This window comes from Ptiloglossa arizonensis, chromosome 5, assembly GCF_051014685.1.
Source record: "Ptiloglossa arizonensis isolate GNS036 chromosome 5, iyPtiAriz1_principal, whole genome shotgun sequence".
Classification (NCBI taxonomy): domain Eukaryota; kingdom Metazoa; phylum Arthropoda; class Insecta; order Hymenoptera; family Colletidae; genus Ptiloglossa; species Ptiloglossa arizonensis.
Window position 1 is genome coordinate 6,008,245 of NC_135052.1, and position 19,147 is coordinate 6,027,391.

General features: G+C 37.7%; 1 protein-coding gene across 1 annotated transcript in view; it reads right to left on the minus strand.

Annotated features, from left to right (window-relative positions):
- The window catches only part of LOC143146914 (uncharacterized), a 43,313-nt gene extending 24,235 nt beyond the window's left edge, over positions 1 to 19,078 (minus strand). Inside the window, exon 1 of the mRNA XM_076311659.1 lies at positions 17,318 to 19,078. Within this exon, the coding sequence (XP_076167774.1) occupies positions 17,318 to 18,547 (1,230 nt within the window). The 5' untranslated portion in view covers positions 18,548 to 19,078. The remainder of the gene's footprint in view (positions 1 to 17,317) is intronic.
- Between the last annotated feature and the right edge of the window lie 69 nt (positions 19,079 to 19,147).

The window sequence follows — 19,147 nt, forward strand, 5'->3', positions numbered from 1 at the left end:
ACTCGTGCTTAACGTAGTTGATTTTGTGCAAATTACTTAAATCAAATAAATACTGAAAATGCTCGAAAAATCCTTGATGCTGGAAATTTAAGAGTATACAGCTTAAAAAAATATTAAACGATGAGTAATAATAAAGAGGAAAATTATTTGGCAGAAAAATTATAGCTATTACTCTGGTTTCATTAACGACATTGTGTCAAATAAAACCATGTTTCAATTTTTCTGCTACGATCGAAACTTAAATGTTCAATAAGGAAATTCTCAAACGGTAAACAATCCGATAACAAAGTACACCGCGTTTCAAACAACTTCCCGTGATACCGGTCAAAAGATTCGAGCAGATGCAAGATAAAAATTGTAGTTACATAATTATCCACATAAAATTTATTTAAATAAGCATCAGCTGCCCTTTTTTCTTCTCTCTCTTTTACAGAGTATTGGGTTACTATCTTTCATTAAACGCCATCGTCGGGGTTTCAAAGACAAATCCATGGGGATAGGGGCAGCTGTTGTGCATTCCTGTATCCCTATCTTTTCCTTCTCGCCCCGCCTTTTTCTCTCTAACTACCACACAGCCCTACACTTTTCTCCTTCACTCCTACGCCATTATTGGCTTTCCTTTTCTTCTCTTGAATTCTCTTGAACGCTGTCAAGAATAATCAATGGTGAGGGATCTTAGAGAGGAAAGCTATGGGAAAAGCTGAACCCGGCTCGGGGGCAACCATATTTCAACCCTAGAATACAAGCCATTCTGATACACTTCGAATGTTTTTATACCACTAACGCTTTCTATCGTTCCTACTTAACGACAGAATGTATATTATTTTTAAATTTACAACACCATCGATGAGATTGTAACGGTCGTACAATAGTTTAGCTCGAGTATTGACATTCAATTAAAATGTAATAAAATTACACTAAAATTGATAGAGCATAAAATCGTGTCAAAACGGTAGGATTGAATTGTACAAATTATATTTCAAAGTCGATTTCAATGTCGAGGGTGGAAAAATAAAATAGTTTAACCAAAATCATTTTTATAGTTACAATGAACTGAGAAAAATAATTTGAAGACGAAGTGCTGTTTCCTTCGATTTTTGTGGGGAAAAAAAAGCGGATTTTGCTACACAAATTTCATTTACATTCAGAAAAGCAGTCTCATATAACGTACCTGCTTAGTTCAAATTCTAAGCAGACGTTACAACGTAGATCTATCTTGTTGACAGACCCCTCTTAACTCTATCCTTTCTTGTTAACCAGTCGCAGACTCTCTTGAATTCTCTGCTTGCCACGTCAAATATAATCAACGGAAGTCTACGAAAGAAAAATTCTACCCAATGAGCTCTACGTTTCAAGCATTAAAATTTCTATTTGTCGTGGATATATCTTTATTGCGTTTCAACAATTTCAATTAGAATAAAATAAAATAAAATGCAAAATAGTAAATCGATAAAATAGGTAAATTGTTTATAAAAATGCAACTATTCGTACTCGATATTTCAAGTATATCGAGCCGTAAATGTAACGTAATCGTTCCTTTCGTATTTTGTTCCCCTGGATCAGCTCAACGATTTTAGAGATTTCAAAAATAACGATCGTTAGAAAAATTCTTTCCGCATCGTATTTAAAATGATTCGAATTATATTCAGCACACTTTTTCGTATCTTTGAAACACAGACAGATAATTGATTGTTCTGTGCCTGGTGGGCCACCCTGTATAAGGATGTTTGCAGAACCACACAGCAGATTTATGCGCGTTACTTTACGCCAGATTATCACTGACGGTGCAGTCCGTCCTATTTGTTCACAGAAGGGTTATGGGGTTTCAGCAGTAACGTACGCGATCTCCGCCTGTTACTACGCGAGATAAAATCCTTGGAGATTAGAACGGGGACTCAATTCGTATCTCCGCCGGAAGTACCTAGTCGACCCCTAGGCCATGCTGCGTCTCCCGTTTGAAATACTTCCAGACTCACGACCGTCTCGGTTGCATAATTGATACCCAATATTTACGGATTCGTAGAATTATGAGAACATAAAAATGTTCCGAGTGTTATTTATTATTCGCTTATTTTTTTCCAATAAATATTTCTGAATTAAGTGCTCTCCAAGAAACTTATGTAATTAAATTTCACGATTTGATGCACCGACGACTGATGTATACTAATTTCTGTACACAATATTTACACGATACTTTCTGATTTTATGAACATAAAAACCAGAAATCCCGAATTAAAAGTAACCTAAAATACAGAGTTAATATCACATTTCGAACCTAACTTTTCCACAATTTTTGAAGATGAACTTTGTAACAACGTATGACATTCAAACTGATTATCCATACCTTTTAATCATCTGAAATTGTGTGCAAGAAACGTAAAGGCGTTTAAAGTATACGAATAAGAATAATTTTAATTTACTCTGAAAATGTAGATTATCGCAAACTTTAATAGTATGTGTAATGAAAATTGGAAAATTAAATTTGAAGAAAATCGATCTATGATAAAACTACTCGAAGAAGATACAGTGTTCCTGTATCTTGTTCGGTAAAAAATTCTAAAAATTGCGAAAAACAATCAAATGAATATTACAACAACGAAGGAATATACTCAACTGTGTCATTATTCTCAATTAAAGAGATAAGGATAAAGCAGGTGATACTGGAAGGAGAAAGGTTGTGGTTGACTGGTGAAGTCCGAGGCGAATACCTGGGGTTCACCGGAAACGAAGACAACTGCTGCGAACCCAGCGTCACGTGGTGCTCACGTGCATACAACAATATAGTCCGTTCGTCCCACCATGTGGCCTTACAATACATTTACACTAATTTTATTAATTGCTACGTTTAGAATAAATAACGTTTAATACTTTTTTAGATTGAATTTTGTATTCCTTTGAAATTTGGTTTAAAGTAACAAGCATTACATGTAAGAAATTGAAAGTGACTTCGAAATCGGGATAAAAGACAAAATGGAGACATGGAGAAAATGGACAAATGGAGAAAAATCATTAGAACAACATATAACCCTTTGCAAACTATACAACTTTTGTACCCGACAATCATCTGTTCTTTAAAGTGATTTTCTTAATGCTTCATCCTATATATTGTAAGACATTGAATTGTCAATAGCGATAATTTTTACAAAGAATGCAAAGTATGTTTTCACGTATTGTTTTAATATCGCGCACACTACCTGAATATATGCTATTTTTAGATTTTAAAATTGAACGGTAAATCTAGAAAAGGGCAACTTTGAAAACGCAAAGATTACGAACAATATTTTAAATTGAAAAATAATTCTGATGATTATTATTATTATAGTTGCCTGTATAACAATTTTAAATAAATTCATTTCCAAACCGTTTCAAAAATTTTGCTAATTCGTTTGTAAACTTATCATACGAAATAGTAATACCGCTGACTGAATAATATTTCTTTAAAGAAATTGGTTCCACAAAAAGGTTGGGAAGTGGATATGAAGTCTAATAAAATTTATGAAATCGCGGTGAGAAACTGTAATGGGAGTAAAACGTTGTACACCACGAATGGCAGTCTTTGCAACGCGAACACACGAAACACAATGGAAGAAATTCGTTTGTATTAGGGCAAGCGAATAACGGCTGTACACGACAATGAAATTCGACACGAACGAAACGTGCCACGCAGTTCATTGAATGCACCGGATCAGAAATGATCGGAGATTTATACGAATTACACGACAAAAAACATGATATGTAGATCGCAAATTTTATGCATTTATGACGTATATAAACATAAAAAAATATATTCTAAACATATATAATATATACGCAAAAATGAAATATTAATATTATTATATAAATAATATATGAAATACATCTCGCATGCGTTTTGTATGTTTTCCATGTTAACATACGACATAAACGCATTTCACAATTTACTAATAATACACATGTTTACATATTTCTCTCTTAAACTAGGCGGGTGGAAATTATTTTTAAGAATAATAATACTTCGAACAATAAATTACTTGAACAAATGTTAATATAAAATCATTTGATTAAAGGTCAAGTAACGAAATGATTAAAAAAAAATTATTAGTTATATAAGATAATTTATTACCCCAATAATACTTTTTAAAATATTTTCTACAAATAATGCTCTGGTCTATGTTGAGCAAAATAAAATTTTTAATTTTGACAGAAATAGTAGCGTTACAAATTGCAATATAGAAAAATCTATGATACTTCAACTGCATTCAAAATGCATTATTATTTGAAATATTATAACCGTATCGTTTATTTACTGAACTTCATTTCGTTTGAAATATTCCAGTATGGTCGCTACTCCCTGCTTCTAACCACTTGACCACTGCTGCATCTTGCATTTCAGGTTTTTCCCATTTCGAGGGTCTACCAAACACACACCCTACTAAACACGTTCGTTGGATTTTCACTAAACTGTATTGTAGGGTCTCTGAAAGAGCACGTTGTGTGACGACAGAGCATAAAATTTTATATTAAAAGGGTCTCGCAAACGATTGATAATTTTATCGAAGCTATTCTATAAACCTGTATAATTTCATTACCAGTTTCTTTCAACAAAGTAGAAATTAACAAATCGGAAGACTGTCGCTTCAAATTCAACACTTCCTACTATTTAAAATATCATTCTTTCGTACATTTATATTTTTTTTACGGTATATTTAACCGTAACAAACTTCAGTTCGATAGAAGAATAACTAAATATTATAAGGAGGGATATGGATTTTCTTCTTCCTTCGTGAGACCCAAGAGTCCCTGAAGAGGGTTCAATTTTGTCATTTCCTCCCTTGCGACCTACGTGCCATGCGGTCCGTCTGTTTTTCTAAAGCGCTACGGAACGTTGAACATCCCCTCTCTTTTCTGATCTTTAACGAATTCAGGTCAACTTTTCAGCCCTCCGTTTCATAATACTTTTCACTCCCCGAAGATCATGTAATGCATGAATATTTAATTTCTTGGCGAAATAGAACTTTCGAATCTTAGAAAAAATGATATCACCGTAGAAAACAAATTTGACAAACTGTGAACGTTGATTGCAAATTTTTCTATCGTCTTTTCGTTTACTCGATAAACATTCCGTGATATTTATTGAACAGGATTCGACTACACTCTCTAAATAAAGGGACGTAAATTTTGTTCGATAAAATCCGCTTCGAGATACAAAGTGTAAACGATAGAAGTAATACAGTTCGGGCGCAGAGAAAGCTTACAATTCGTTTCGGGATGTTTCGGAAAAACGTGCACCTGCCCATTCTATTCCCGCAATGGTCAAGGATACTATGTGCAGAACCTTTAGAGTCGCTACCTGCATATTCGTGCAGATTAAGGCGACACGGAGGGATGCTCCTTCCGCGCCTGCGCACAAGCGACGAACACCTGCGTATTCTTCGAAATCACCAGTATCGTTTCTTCGCGCATATTCTAGTAATAATTCCATTTAATTACCCACCGAAACTTTGTCAGCTTAAATTTGATAGCGAATTGTTTCTATCCTTGAAATAAAGGTATCACAAAGATTAGTTAAGTCAAAATTAATGATATTTCATTTTAGCGCGGAAATATTTAATATTTATTAATATTTGAGTCGCGTGTACTTGTTAGTTTGAATGACGGAGGTTCTACATCGCTTAGAAAATAACGTGTTACAAATTGCGCTGTCTTAGCGATTGAAAGCTCATTATTTTCATGCTACTGTACCGGTTAACGTGAATTGCTTCCTGACGTCTATAGAATTACAATTTATCACGGGCAGGTGCAGCTTGTAACATTTTCTCCGACATGATTACACTGCAGACATCGAGACATCTGTCGCCTCGATATCAAGATTGCGCGGCAAGTACATTTATGAACCGTCTACACTTTCCATCATTCGCCTAACAATCTTGTTTCGCGTTGTCAGAATTCTGTTGCTGCTGCTCCTTTGCTCGATCGAACTTCAAATGGCACGTGAAACGTAGAAATATCAATTGTACTAAGAATTCGAAAGAAAAGACTTAACTTTCCATTCGTACAAGAACAATTGTAACAGTATAAACAATAGTAACCAGTTGAATACTTATGCATGGATTACTGATTTCTTAAATTACCATAAATAATACTGAAAAATTATATTTTGCCAAAGAACATATGTACGATTGAAAATATTAAATACACAAAATTAAATTTCGAATTGATTTCGAATCTGTCGTGCATCGATAAAAATGTTACTTTTTTTCAGTACGCCGTGCGTTTGTATCGCATTTAAAATAACACAAGTCGTGTATTGAAAATTGGACAAACAAAATCACATTACAGAGAATCTCACTAAGGCATATTTGCCACAAGAAATATTTTAAATCGTATTTATAATTGATATTTTGGATACAGCATTTAGTTAAATCCACGAATTTTCTAACGTATTTGACGCGATTTTCTGTGCTCGAGGAATTTGGTAATATTGGGTACACTTTTTTAAACTGGCAAAGAACAGCAACTTTATCAATTTCCTGCTATGCGATTTTATGACGGAGAAGCCCGAAGCAATCAACTGCAGGTGCCTCCTCGTGCAATTTAGTGGGTTTATCGAGGCCCAGACGTATTTTTTTTTTCTCCTCGAAAATTGTTCTTAGAATCCCGAAACCACAGGCAGGGTCGATGCACTGTAATTGCAGATTGCAACGAATTGCAACCCGATAGTTTCACATGTAAAATCGATCAAATTTTTCATTCTTTAAACATCGATTTAACACTATTATTATTCTTTTCATTGAATTACAAACAACTGACCCGTTTTACTTTTTTTTTTTATGTATAATAAAATTGAAACATTTCAATGCACGAGAAAGAACAAAATATGGAAAAGAAATATCACTGAAATTACCGAGATGATAAACCAGCTTTGATAATAGAACTATACAACTTACGAAGAAGTAGAAATTAGTTAGAAATAATATTTTAGACCGACATCACCTAACTGAATAAAATCTATTTCTCGATATTTTCAATAAGAAGTTATCTGTATGCACCTTTTCCAGATATTGCAATCAATATGTATACGTTCGTATTTCGCGCTTTATAGTCACCGATAAACTATACCTATTCAAATGTATTCCTAGAAACATTTCAGGCACGTTCCATACACAAATTGAACATGTTACGACCTACTGTCGGTCACATAAATCTACATGCACCCATCAAATATGGCATAAAAAGTCAAATTGAGGATGCACACTGTTATAAGTTATGTCAAGAATAAAAGACCAACAAAATATTAATATGCACAATAATAAGAATAATTTTCGCACACTTACACGTTAATGTATAATTTTGTAACATTGTACTTGGATAAAAACTCCTCTCGTATTATTTATACTACTACAATTTATCAGTTACTTTTATCAGAAATTTACATTTCCTTTGTTTTTATATGTTACATATTATATATTTGTTTCAAACGAACAACATAATTAACCTGCACATACATAGTCAGTAATTGTTAATCTGGCAAGTTAAAAACTCCTCAACGTCAAAAAAGTTTACATCAATAAAAATTCTAGAGAAAACTCTAAACTGGTTTGAAATATAAAATCAAAAGTGACATTAAGATATACCTTAATCTTGAGCTGCAAACACGTCTGCTGTGGTCGTACGTCTTTAATCGATTCTATCGCCGATTAAAAATTCTATAAATAGAACTAAATAACAACTAAATAACTAAATAATTCCAGACGAACAAAATTAAGAAAATTATTCGCTCGGTAAAATACTTTCCTCATTCCTAAAACGTTATAAAAACTGGTACCAAAAGAAGATCGGTGCATTTTATTTGGGTTTTTAATTTCATATTTTGAAATTCGCACGATATCCTTTATAAATTTCAATCTCGATAAAAGAATATTTCTCCGAGTATACTCTGCTAAATGGGACACGAACGCTCGTTGGGTTAACGTTTCCCAAAACCGAAAAAACATCGATTCGCGTCACCGGTTTGTAAAAACGTCACGATTCCGAACGTTTCACGAAATTTTCGTAAACGGGTCGCAGCGGGAGCGCCTTTAACGGAAATTCGTGTTAAAAAAGGGGTAAAAAGGGGGTAGGTTCGAAACGAGCGTGCAGCGATGGTTCCCCACGCGATTTAATGCGTTTACCGAGGTATCGAGGCATTCCTGGTCTTTTTGCGCGGCTGTTGCTCCGAGAATCGTGGGACCAGAAGAGAGCTCGCCCGCTGCTCCTGCCGCCGCGCTCGTTACACGCATACCAGCAGCCCTACGCCAGCCCTCCCTGCGTCAGCAGCCCTTACGTTCCACCTTCGGTCCTCCGCATCCCGCGTACGTGTGCGCCACGCGAAGAAACGAGGAGCACAAGTGGAGAGAACAAAGACCGCGATTACAATCCCGATACCGATCGATCTTTCGACCCTACGAGTAGCGACAGCAGTGCGTTCAGCGAATGCCTTTGTTTTATTAATGTTTAATTGGAAGATTCGGCCAAATCGATTCTCAATCAGGTCTGATCACTTTCGCGATAACCGAACGTTCGGAATAATATTCCGAGAATAAAAAATATTTCAAATTTTTAAATAATTATTTTCTCAAGCGTACGCTACGTTACGGATTTTGAGAAATACATTCTTCCAGTTTACAGTCATCTCGTCTCTTAAATGCGATGGTATTGCATTTTATCTTCAAAGGCAAAGGTAATCGATTATTTTTACTGCTTTTATAGTTTCCATAAGAGTCTGTACAATTTTTGAACTTACTCGGAGATGTTCGGAGATTTGAAAAATGTTCTAGATTTATATTTCACCGATAATTATCTTGGAGATTCCGATAACCGTAGCAGTGTCGATAAAAATTTCTACGGTTATTTATTATGAATTGAGTAACAGTTATTGGTTGTAAACACGGAATCATTGACTATTACGAAGTCGTAGTAGCCAGAAAGTTTTCACGCTTCGTAGAAAAATATTCGCGTTTAAAATATGAAAAATATTTATACGATTTGCATATAAAAATTCTCCGAACGTCCAACGTTATAATATTCTAACGTTCGAAACGCCTCTGGCTTCGCGACTGCAAATATTGTAGCTCCCCGTCTTCCTATCGCTACCAGAGAGGCTCGCATTATCAACTCGCTTAACTTTGATAGAAGTTTCATTGGGTTGCAGGAACGGCGCTGCGTGTCGGATGGTGCTTACGTCTCGCTTACAAATGTGCATCCTTCTTGAATTTCATGAATGCATAATTATTTCTTTGTATCGCCTTCTTCGTTATTTGCGGCCAAGGAGACGCGCGAATTCTTTTACAAATTAGTTTCTCATTCTCTGCGTGTAGCAGGATTCCTTAGTTTTTCCCATTTCCTGCATACAAATCTGTTTAATTTTCCAGAATTAGACACCAGTCTTCTTCGGAGAACCGACCGTTAAATAAACACAGATTTAACTTGGTGAATTAATATCGTTTCGTAACTGACTTCAATGTTTCAGTTTCGTTTTATGGTTTCTACGAACAAGTGTGAAAAGAATTCTGCATATTTTATTCACCGTTATACAACTCTTGTCACACTGTTGTAACGTAAATTCGTTGTAAAAATTCTGTTAACCATTCGTGTACTAATAAAATACACGCGTGTACTCGTCAAGACTCGATTGGCTCAAGAACAAAAGGAAAATGTAAAATGATCGTTTGTTAAGTTTTACTATATTTTATCGATTGCAAATTGCATAGCCGATGTCGATAAAAATCGTTTTACACGGTACGATATACGTAAAAGAAACTACTGTATCTCGTTTAACATCATTATCATTTTATACGGTACGATATACATAAAAGAAACTGCTGTATCTCGTTTAACTATTGTACGTAGTTAAACGTCCCTATGCAGCACATTTTACGAAGCGATAACTAGCGTGCGGTTCATTGAATTGATTTGCAAGATGGTGCGAAGGCGATAAGAATTAATTAACACGGCAATGATCGTACAAATGGTCGCGCAATTGCGTTTCTGAATTAAATTGAACGCGTCTCGGCCAACTGAAAACGAACACCTAGATATTATTTTCATGAATCATCGTGGGAAGTACGGATACCTGTAATCGCGGCGAAATTATTTCTTGTGCAAAGCTAGCTCATTCACGGCGTTTATTTTGCTCGTTTCTCTATATATAAGAAGATCTCTCCTCGACCGTTACCAGACCACTTTACGCTTCATGAAACACCGAGAAACGAGGCGTACACCTGGCCAGGTGCTCCGTCGTACCACTGGGTCAATACGCGCACGTGATAATGCTGTAGCACCGTTGCCCGGCAAAAGAAAACCCCAGGAAAATAACAAACCGTTTAATGGATATATACATTCTTCATTTTTTGTATCGTTAGCAACACCGAGAGACTACATCCGGTATCCTCCTCCATGAAAAGAAAACTCTCTGAACGAACAAATAACGAGCAATTTTTCACACGAAGCTCCTCGCGATATCACGTTGCACTAAAAGTAAAACGATCGAACATCGAATATTCGATAAAAGTTTACTGCGTATCGTTTCGATTCGAAACGCTCTCACCGGAGATGTAACGTTTTCAGGTCCGACCTGTACATTTTCTGACACCCGAGATTATCAATCACGGTACCACGTGTCGGGTAAGATTGAAACACATTGTAATTGAAGAGCAATTATTTCGTAAATGCGAGATAAATATTACGAAAATATTGCCGGACAATTACCGCACTTGTCTCAAGGTAATTCTCTTAATCGCCGTTTCGATCAAAGTGCACGGGTAAGTGCATCGGCAAGGTAATGATTTTTTTCTTAATTTAATGGAATAAATATTTCAGTTCTAGTTTTTCCTCGCTGCAGTAACCAAGAGTGTAAATCGCTTTTGATAAAAGCGACGAGACACGCGCGCGAAGAGAGTAGCATTCGCTAATGAAAATTAAACTTTTGATAGTTTTCGATTTTATTTTGTGCATTCGTAAAAATAAGGGCCAATTCCATTTGAAATACTTTTACCTAAACGTAATTGAAAGTTTTTCGAAAGTGGCTCGATTATTGTTCGATTGAAAGTACTTTGAATAGAATCGTGTTCGGGCACATTTTCACCGGGAGAACCGCATCGATCTATTAATCATATTTTCACGAATGACAACGTACTCGATGAGAAATACAAAAACTGTTATACTCCTTACTGTACAAGATTCGAATCCACGGATATATCTTATCGTTCGTGTTTAGGATTGTCGATCCCACGAATCGATGGATTGAATAAACACGCAGTCCTGGCGATAATCCCGTTTCATCCAGTTGCAGAGAAACGATTTCATGTAACGGAAGATTACTGGATTCCACGAATCGACAACCCCTTGGGAACAAATGTTAAGGAATATTAAGAGCTCGTCGGATGCAATTAAATGTTATCTATTAGGAGTTCAACGATCACCGATCGCGAGTCGTAGATAACGCAAAGATCTATCTCCGTGCGAGCAAGGTGAGAGCAGCGGTAGGGATAACTACGCAATAGTTAACGAGGTAACTGCCGCAGCGCGTTACTCGAAATGGATTTCATATTACAGCATTAAGTACCGAATCGCTAATATTATTTTCTTAAACAATGCTTACTTTCCGTATATCGTATTAAAAAATAGTCCGTTAAACGATCCAAGTTACGACGTGTCCTACAAGGAGGAAACTAACGCATAAAAGTATCCAACAATATGGGGACACGTGTGCAACATACTTCCTTTCCCATTCTTCGTTCTCGATTACCATCCATTGACAATAGCGACAAAGCAATCCGAAATTGTCAACCAAACGCGGTAAATAACTGCGTGTAATTTCTACGCCAATCAAAAGGAAAAGTAAAATCCGGTAGGGAGAAATCTAACCGCGCCACCGGTTGAAATTCAGATGCGTCCACCGAAAAAAGAACTTGGAAGGAGACTTCCTCAGGAAGACAGGAAATTACCCGCACCAACTGTTACACGGTCACTCAACGGTCCTCGGTGGCCGTTGCTAATTATGAAACTACTTCCTCCCTTCCTTCCTTCCTTTCATTCGTTTCTCTTTTCCTTAAAATTGTCTTTCGTTCCCGCAGAACGTCGAAGGGACGATTATTTCGAGTCGCTGCATTGCTTACGAACCAAGACGGATTTCGACCGGCGAACAATCGTTTCGCTGCAAATTTTCGGTCGGAACGTGACTACGTGTCTCGGGGACAAAAGACAACGAGGTTTGTTCGTCTTTTCGTGGAAAAAGAGAGCCGCGAACGAGAGAGTGGGGGGACCAGAAGCTCCGATTAAAGGCCCGTAACGAATGTTCTAAAGTATAAGTTTACATCGTACAAAATTCTCACGATGTTCCAGTTGTAAGGTAACGAAACCTTATGAAAAAACGGTGAAAAAGTATCCGGGCCTTTTTTCTCTCGCAACGAGATTGCTGTCTTGATTTCTCACCACGGACAAAACTTTCTACGGCATCCTGCAAGATTGTTCGAGGTTGAAGAAATCGAAGCGATCCAAGGAATGCACAAACGAATATTACAATAAAACGACTTCTTGTTATGTAACCTTCGATTTAATCAATTCGAGTACTACTCGTTACAACTGAAACGTCAAGGAAATATTTCAATATTGAACATCGATCCTGAAAGAACGCAACGTTCTCTGAAAATCTCGAGACTTCGATAATGAACATTTCTTGCATTGCACAGCAGACAATTTCCCAACCCTCTCAAACACAACGGTAACACACGTGTACGCGTTATTTGAAAATCAATAATTCCATGGGGTTCCTTAATATTTTCACAAATTCTAAATGTTCAATGTATCGAATTGTTCGAAAAGTAATATCGTTTCTTTTTTGATGAAAATGAAACACGATTTTTCAGAGTATACAAACATTTTATCAAATGATATATTCTTCATTTTGGAAAACCAAATGACTTTCCTTACAACCGAATACATTTAGAATTCGTTCGGAACCTTTCGAAAAGAAAATCGTCTTTAAATCCGAGGGACGAGTTGAACAACGAAATTCGATTATCCACGACGAGTAACGATTTAATCGATCGAATAATTAACCGGACGAAGATTTCGTTCGTCCACCCCCAGAAACACTTTCCTCAGCGAAGAAAGCATTTGTTTAGCAACGTTGGCGAGAAATGCGTCGTCTCGGTCGAAAAGAAGCGAATCTTTTACGCGTCGATTTTTGTGGAACGGTCTTCGGTTAACCACGGGTAGTTTTGGTGTGTCTCATCCCCGCGCAACCCTCGTAAAAGACAAAGAAAAGAACTGCACGGTTCTTGGTTGTAGCATGGAATACTGTAATATATTCGCATTGTTCTCTGCGGCCGGTTTTTGCCCGAGGGCTAGCGGCGGTCTGCCCTCCAAAGGAGAAGATTCGTTGCGTCGCAGATGCAGAAGGAAAGGAGTCCCTCGCCGCGGACGTATCGGTCGCTCGATTTGCTTTATTGGGGAGCGTTAAACGTAGCCGTGTATATTCGCATGAAAATGTTAACACGAGCTACCCCCTCGCGGGGGCGCAAAATATATTTATATGCCAGCTGCGCGGCGAGATCGAGATCGTCTGGAAAGGGCCGCGGTAGCGCGGGTGTCTCTTGTCAATTATGTTAAACCGATTAGACGTGCATCGATTAATATAACATCTTATTCCTCTGGACACAGTTGCGGGGAGTCGTACGTGTTCACTTCCAAGATGCATTTAAAGGACCGAATACGTAATACGTGCGTTCACCGCGACATCTTTCACCAACAATGTATCGATTCCCATCAAGACGAAATATTTAATATAAACATCGACCGTGATATTTTCCCGTTTGTCTCTCAACGGATACACGGATAAATTTATTCGAATCGATTAACATTTACAATCCTCGACGCGCGTTAGAATTTTATTTCGTTTAAATAAGAATTAATTTGTCATCCGATCGTTGTGCCACGTGTAGAAGATTCGTTTCGGAAGTTCAACGAAGAAACGTAAATTCTGAATTGTTAATATCTCCGGACAGAAAATTGCAGGATGCGATGGAAAATAAAATTATCATCGTTGTGTTTAACCGTGCAAAGAGTTCGGTATTTCAAGGAAAATTACGGTCGTTGATAAATAAATTCTCGGCTTCGTAAACACAATTCTGAACAATTTTCACCGTCGCTACCAGTATGTTTAATCGCGTTCTCGTAGAGTGGGCAATAACTCGCGAAAGGTTGACGGTGAATAAAACGTTAATTCCATTGACGAGATATCGATGAATAAGTGTTATCTCGAAGCGAGCAACGAAGGACCTTGAAGTATCGCCAAGCCTGTTTCGAAAAGCTTTGTTGCGCGAACGGCGATAACAAAGCAACCGTATAGTCCGTAATCTATCGCTACAGCACTTTACGCGAGCAGAAATGCACACCGGTGAAAACTCGGGATGCAAACGACAGGTACCCGGCACTGTTGCGCGTGTAGCCGTTTGTGTTTCGTGTCGTTACCTTCCACGGATGAATGGAAGCGGTATACCGTGAACACCGCCATTCCCAATACAGCGATTCGATAGAAGTAGCTAACTCGGGCTCGCTCGGGGACTTTTAACGATTACAGTAGGCGATTTTATTCCAGGAATCGACCTTTCTTGCCTCGATCCAAGGTTGACCGTCGCGTGCACCGTCCAACGAGGAGTGTAACGGTATACACCAAGAGCGAGTGCGATAGCGCAACATTGAGCGAGTCTCGCATTACATGCGTTCTACGTGTAAACTTCAAAGCGATGCCGCACACGTATCGATGTATCGGTGTATCGCCACTAATGCCGAATAATAATTTTTATATTCTTCATTGTGCATTTACGAGGACAATACGAACGATCGACGAGACTTTTTCCGATCAAAATTCATCCAAACACGACGCGACAAGAAGCACGAACGATTCGCTGATTTTTAATCACGTATTATTGAATAATGTACGGTATACAGTGTGTAGCAAAAGTAAGTAAAGAGATTGTGTTCTTCGAGAAGAGGAAAGATTGAACGAAGGTAAATGTTCATTTCTGTGTATAATAAAGTAGACGGTATGGTTTTATTGGCCAAAAATCAGGGCTTCGCGAAAACTAGTTTAAAATGTTTATCGAACTTTCGTATAAATATTTTGTAACGATTTTGGTCTTACGCATTGTCCTATCCTGACTTCTGTGAAACACAATGGAGGGGCATTGCCCTATCGATTACTGCCATCGTTGCTAAGATACCTAAATTTTAAATTTCAGAAAAATGTATTCGAACGTTAGGAACATTTACATTTACGTACTTACTTTTGTTATATGCTGTACATTTCCTATTTGACTATGTTGAACTGTTATGATTGAAATGAACTGTGACCGTATAGAAGAATGTTTTTATAAGAAAAGGGACACACTACGAGACATTCAGCTCTATCGGACAACAGAATGTATACACGACAGCACGTTCGAGTAACAGAGTATTTGGATAATAAAGATACCGGTGTATAATGAAATATATAATATCGCGCGGATGAAACTGGCTGTGTGCTATACAAGAGAAAAATAAAAGTGTGCAAGTGAGAGAAATTTCCACAATTCTCGATTACCTCACGTTACGTAATACTTTTCCATAATGAAAATATTGTTTTCGTATAGAATACGGTATACTTACAGACTAATTCGTAATAATGAAATACAGAGTATATTAATATTTCGAAAGTCTCTTCCTAGTGCGATACACTTAAATTATTACAGAACAGAAAATTTGTTGCAATTAAAGTCGCACAAATATCTCCGGGGCAATTTTTCACACTGAATTGCTTCGTGTGGTCGACGAATAGCGGCGTTTCAAAGAAGAAATCACGATAAATCAACGTCAAAGAGGCGATATTAAGAACGAAACAATTATTTTCCTTGCGTCCAGGAGTTCGGTCGTGTGCAAATTACGCCGGGGGGAAGGGGGCATACATAAGCGTTCAACTATTAAAAGAAATCGTGAGCAATCGAGTCGTAGACGATTACTACCGCCTAATTATTCTTCGAATTTCTGTCCATAAAAACTGTAAGCATCAGTACTAGATGAGAGAAAAAAATCAGCAACCTAATTATAGGTTTAGATACGCCTTACAAAATTCCACGCTAAATATCTCTCTGGTACGACACTGTAGTCCTTTTCATTAATCGAACACACGCAAACGAAACGTAAATAATTATTAGTCAATTAAGGAGAAACCACGTACGGGATATAAATATTTTTGTTTCACGCTATTCTCTTATTACTGCACGAAATATTAACAACCACAGACAACGTTTTCAGCTCGCGAATGATCGTGGCTGCGAACCACAAACCACAATGTAATTAGTTGCGTCTGATCTTCCAAAGCGATGTACTTAAGATTATGGAATAACAAGTAGGTTTTAATTTTGATAAATGGTATGGAATTTTTTAAATTGTACCTTTCTTTGCACCGACTACTGAAAAACTCGTTTCAGTGTTTTATAACGTATAAGAAATAATGAAAAAGGTACTTGTGAACGTTTATCCTACTTGAGCTTGTTTCTGAGTTACAGCCTTTTCACATACCGTTGTTTTACCGTATCTTATTAAATTGTTAAAAATAGTTACCGTCGATGCTTTAATGCCACTTACACGCTGTATAATTGTATAACGGAAATGTCTTTTTTTAATTTAAATTTCCCACATCGATAACAGGAAATGTTTCATCAGAAAAGATTACGTGCTCGAACGAGCCGCGAATATAAAACGAAAAAGATTTTTTACTGATAAAAATGTAATTTTGCTGACATTACTAATGTCGAACAAGGGAGTTTGATTGCACCCTGCACCTCTCGTGTAGCTATCGGTGCTGCGCAGTATATGCAGCAGGGAACACGACTCCCAATAGTGTACAACATACACTTCTTTCTTTACCGGTATCAAATATAATCCTCTGTGAGAAACTTTGTGTACCGTTTGGGCGCGTACTTTTACACCGGTTACATTGACCGTTAGAACATTTTCTCACGTTTGCCCAAGAGATATTGAGGTCAATGAAATAGTTATTAACGAATTTAATTTAATTTTTGTAAATAATGCGATGAATCAACATATGGATTAATACGATGAGAATGTTGCATTGAAAATTTTGTTAATATTCCCAATATTCCTTTGTTTTCTTTCATTATTTTTGCATTCGACATAAACCACAGATATTATCCGATACAAGCAATCTTATGCAATTTTATAATTTACCATTACCAGTTTCAAATTTTATGCTACTTATAAATAAATTCATGGGCTAGAATTTTGAAGTTTCGCTTACCTTGATGAAGGAATGAAATTTGACTTTACTAGGAGAAACAGGCGGACTGCTGGGTGGCCAGTGTTTCCTCTGTTCTTGGAGAAGATTTTGTACCTCCGTCAAGTAGCCCTTCCTGGCATATCTGCTCTTAGGACTGGACTGAATATCTCCTTCCATCTTTGACTTTTTGATTAATTTCAAATTTTCTTTAGCGTTCTGTCTGAGTATTACATGGGTCATTCTTCTCGTATTGGCCTTAAAGTCACTATTGCAGATCCTCATCCACGTTTTAGACACCATACTGACAGAACACAGATCCTGAGATCCAAGGTAGGACAATATTTTGGAAACTATCCTCCAATGGTTACTTTTGTCGCCTAGAAGAGCCAGCATGTCCACAGTTTCTCTACCCGTATAATCTGGATTAGCTCTGGTACGATGGAATGCAACGAGTAAGGCATTTTGACTGAAGTCCAACCTCTTTGGTTTGATTTCAGCGATGGCAGCAAGATCCGTGATAGAGAGCTGGCTTAATTTCTGGTTCTCTGCTGAACTAATTGCAGGACTAGCTTTTCTACAGGTTGGCGAAATAACGATACGGGGAGGCGGCAGAACTGGTGTTTTGCGTCTAGGTGAAGTGATTACCTGGGGTGTGCTGTGTGGCACGATGACTAGCTTCATTTCTACATCCTCTTCGATAGGTTCGGAGGCTACAAACGAAGAAGAAGGTACCGCCGGCGATGGTGGCGGTGAAAGAAGTTGCAACTTCGTCGAAGCTGGCGTAATGGGAACCGTCGTCTTCCAATTCCGACGAGTTCTACCCCGAAAACCGGCATCGTATTCTTGATACGTTGTGTTTTGATTAATTAATTCAACACTCGAATGCCCGAGCGACAGACTCTGATGATTAGCGCTCAAACTAGATGGATCTTCGAGCAAACTTTCGATTTCCGAATTCTCGGATATAAAGTAATCGGATTCGGATGCATTTAACAGATGATTTAATTTTGATCGATGTCTCAGGGCTCGTTCCGACTGGAGAGGATCCAATCGAATTCTGTGATGTCTCTTCGATGAAATACAAGACACCCTGGATCTGCATCCTGAAGCTACCGGCGAATACGCACCAGAATGAGGCGTAAGAGCGAAATAACCGCTATCGACACTGTCATGGGAACTAGGATTGCTCACGTTTATTGTACCGTTAGTCGTTTCGCCAATATTTATACTTTCCATCTCGTCCATCTCCATGGTTTTCTTTAAGGAAAATTTGTTAACAAATACCAATTGCACTACCTCTTCTTACACTCGATTAAATGCGTCCGAGTAAGGAGCATAATTAGTTTCCTTTCTTCCAATTCACTAAGGAAAACAAATCGGAACTGTTCGTGCACGTTTTCCCGCGTTGACGTTTCAACCACTTTCTACGCATCACATCTGTCTTCAGAGTTTAGGTCACGAGTTTTGTCCATGCCTCTCATCACCCCACTCGCTACGCTCACGTGCGTCGCGCGGGAAACTGCCTTGCAGACAGCATCTGCCCGAGAATCGTCGCCGATCGTGGAAGTCACCCCTCCTCTTCGTAAACAAAAGCCGCTCTTCGGTGGAGGGAAGAAAAACAACGTCCAATATTTTCTGGTCTTTCACTTGTCACAATTATTTCCGTGTGACATTTCATGTAAAACGTTTAATATTACCCGATAAACAGAATCGCACAATCTGAAATATTAATCTTCACAATACAAGGATTCGAAGTAAGGATTCGTAGGAAACATGCGTACGCGGGCATCAACTCTCTCTCTCTGTGTGTTCTTCCGCTGGGAGCACTTCGAAACTTTGAAATCTGTTTAT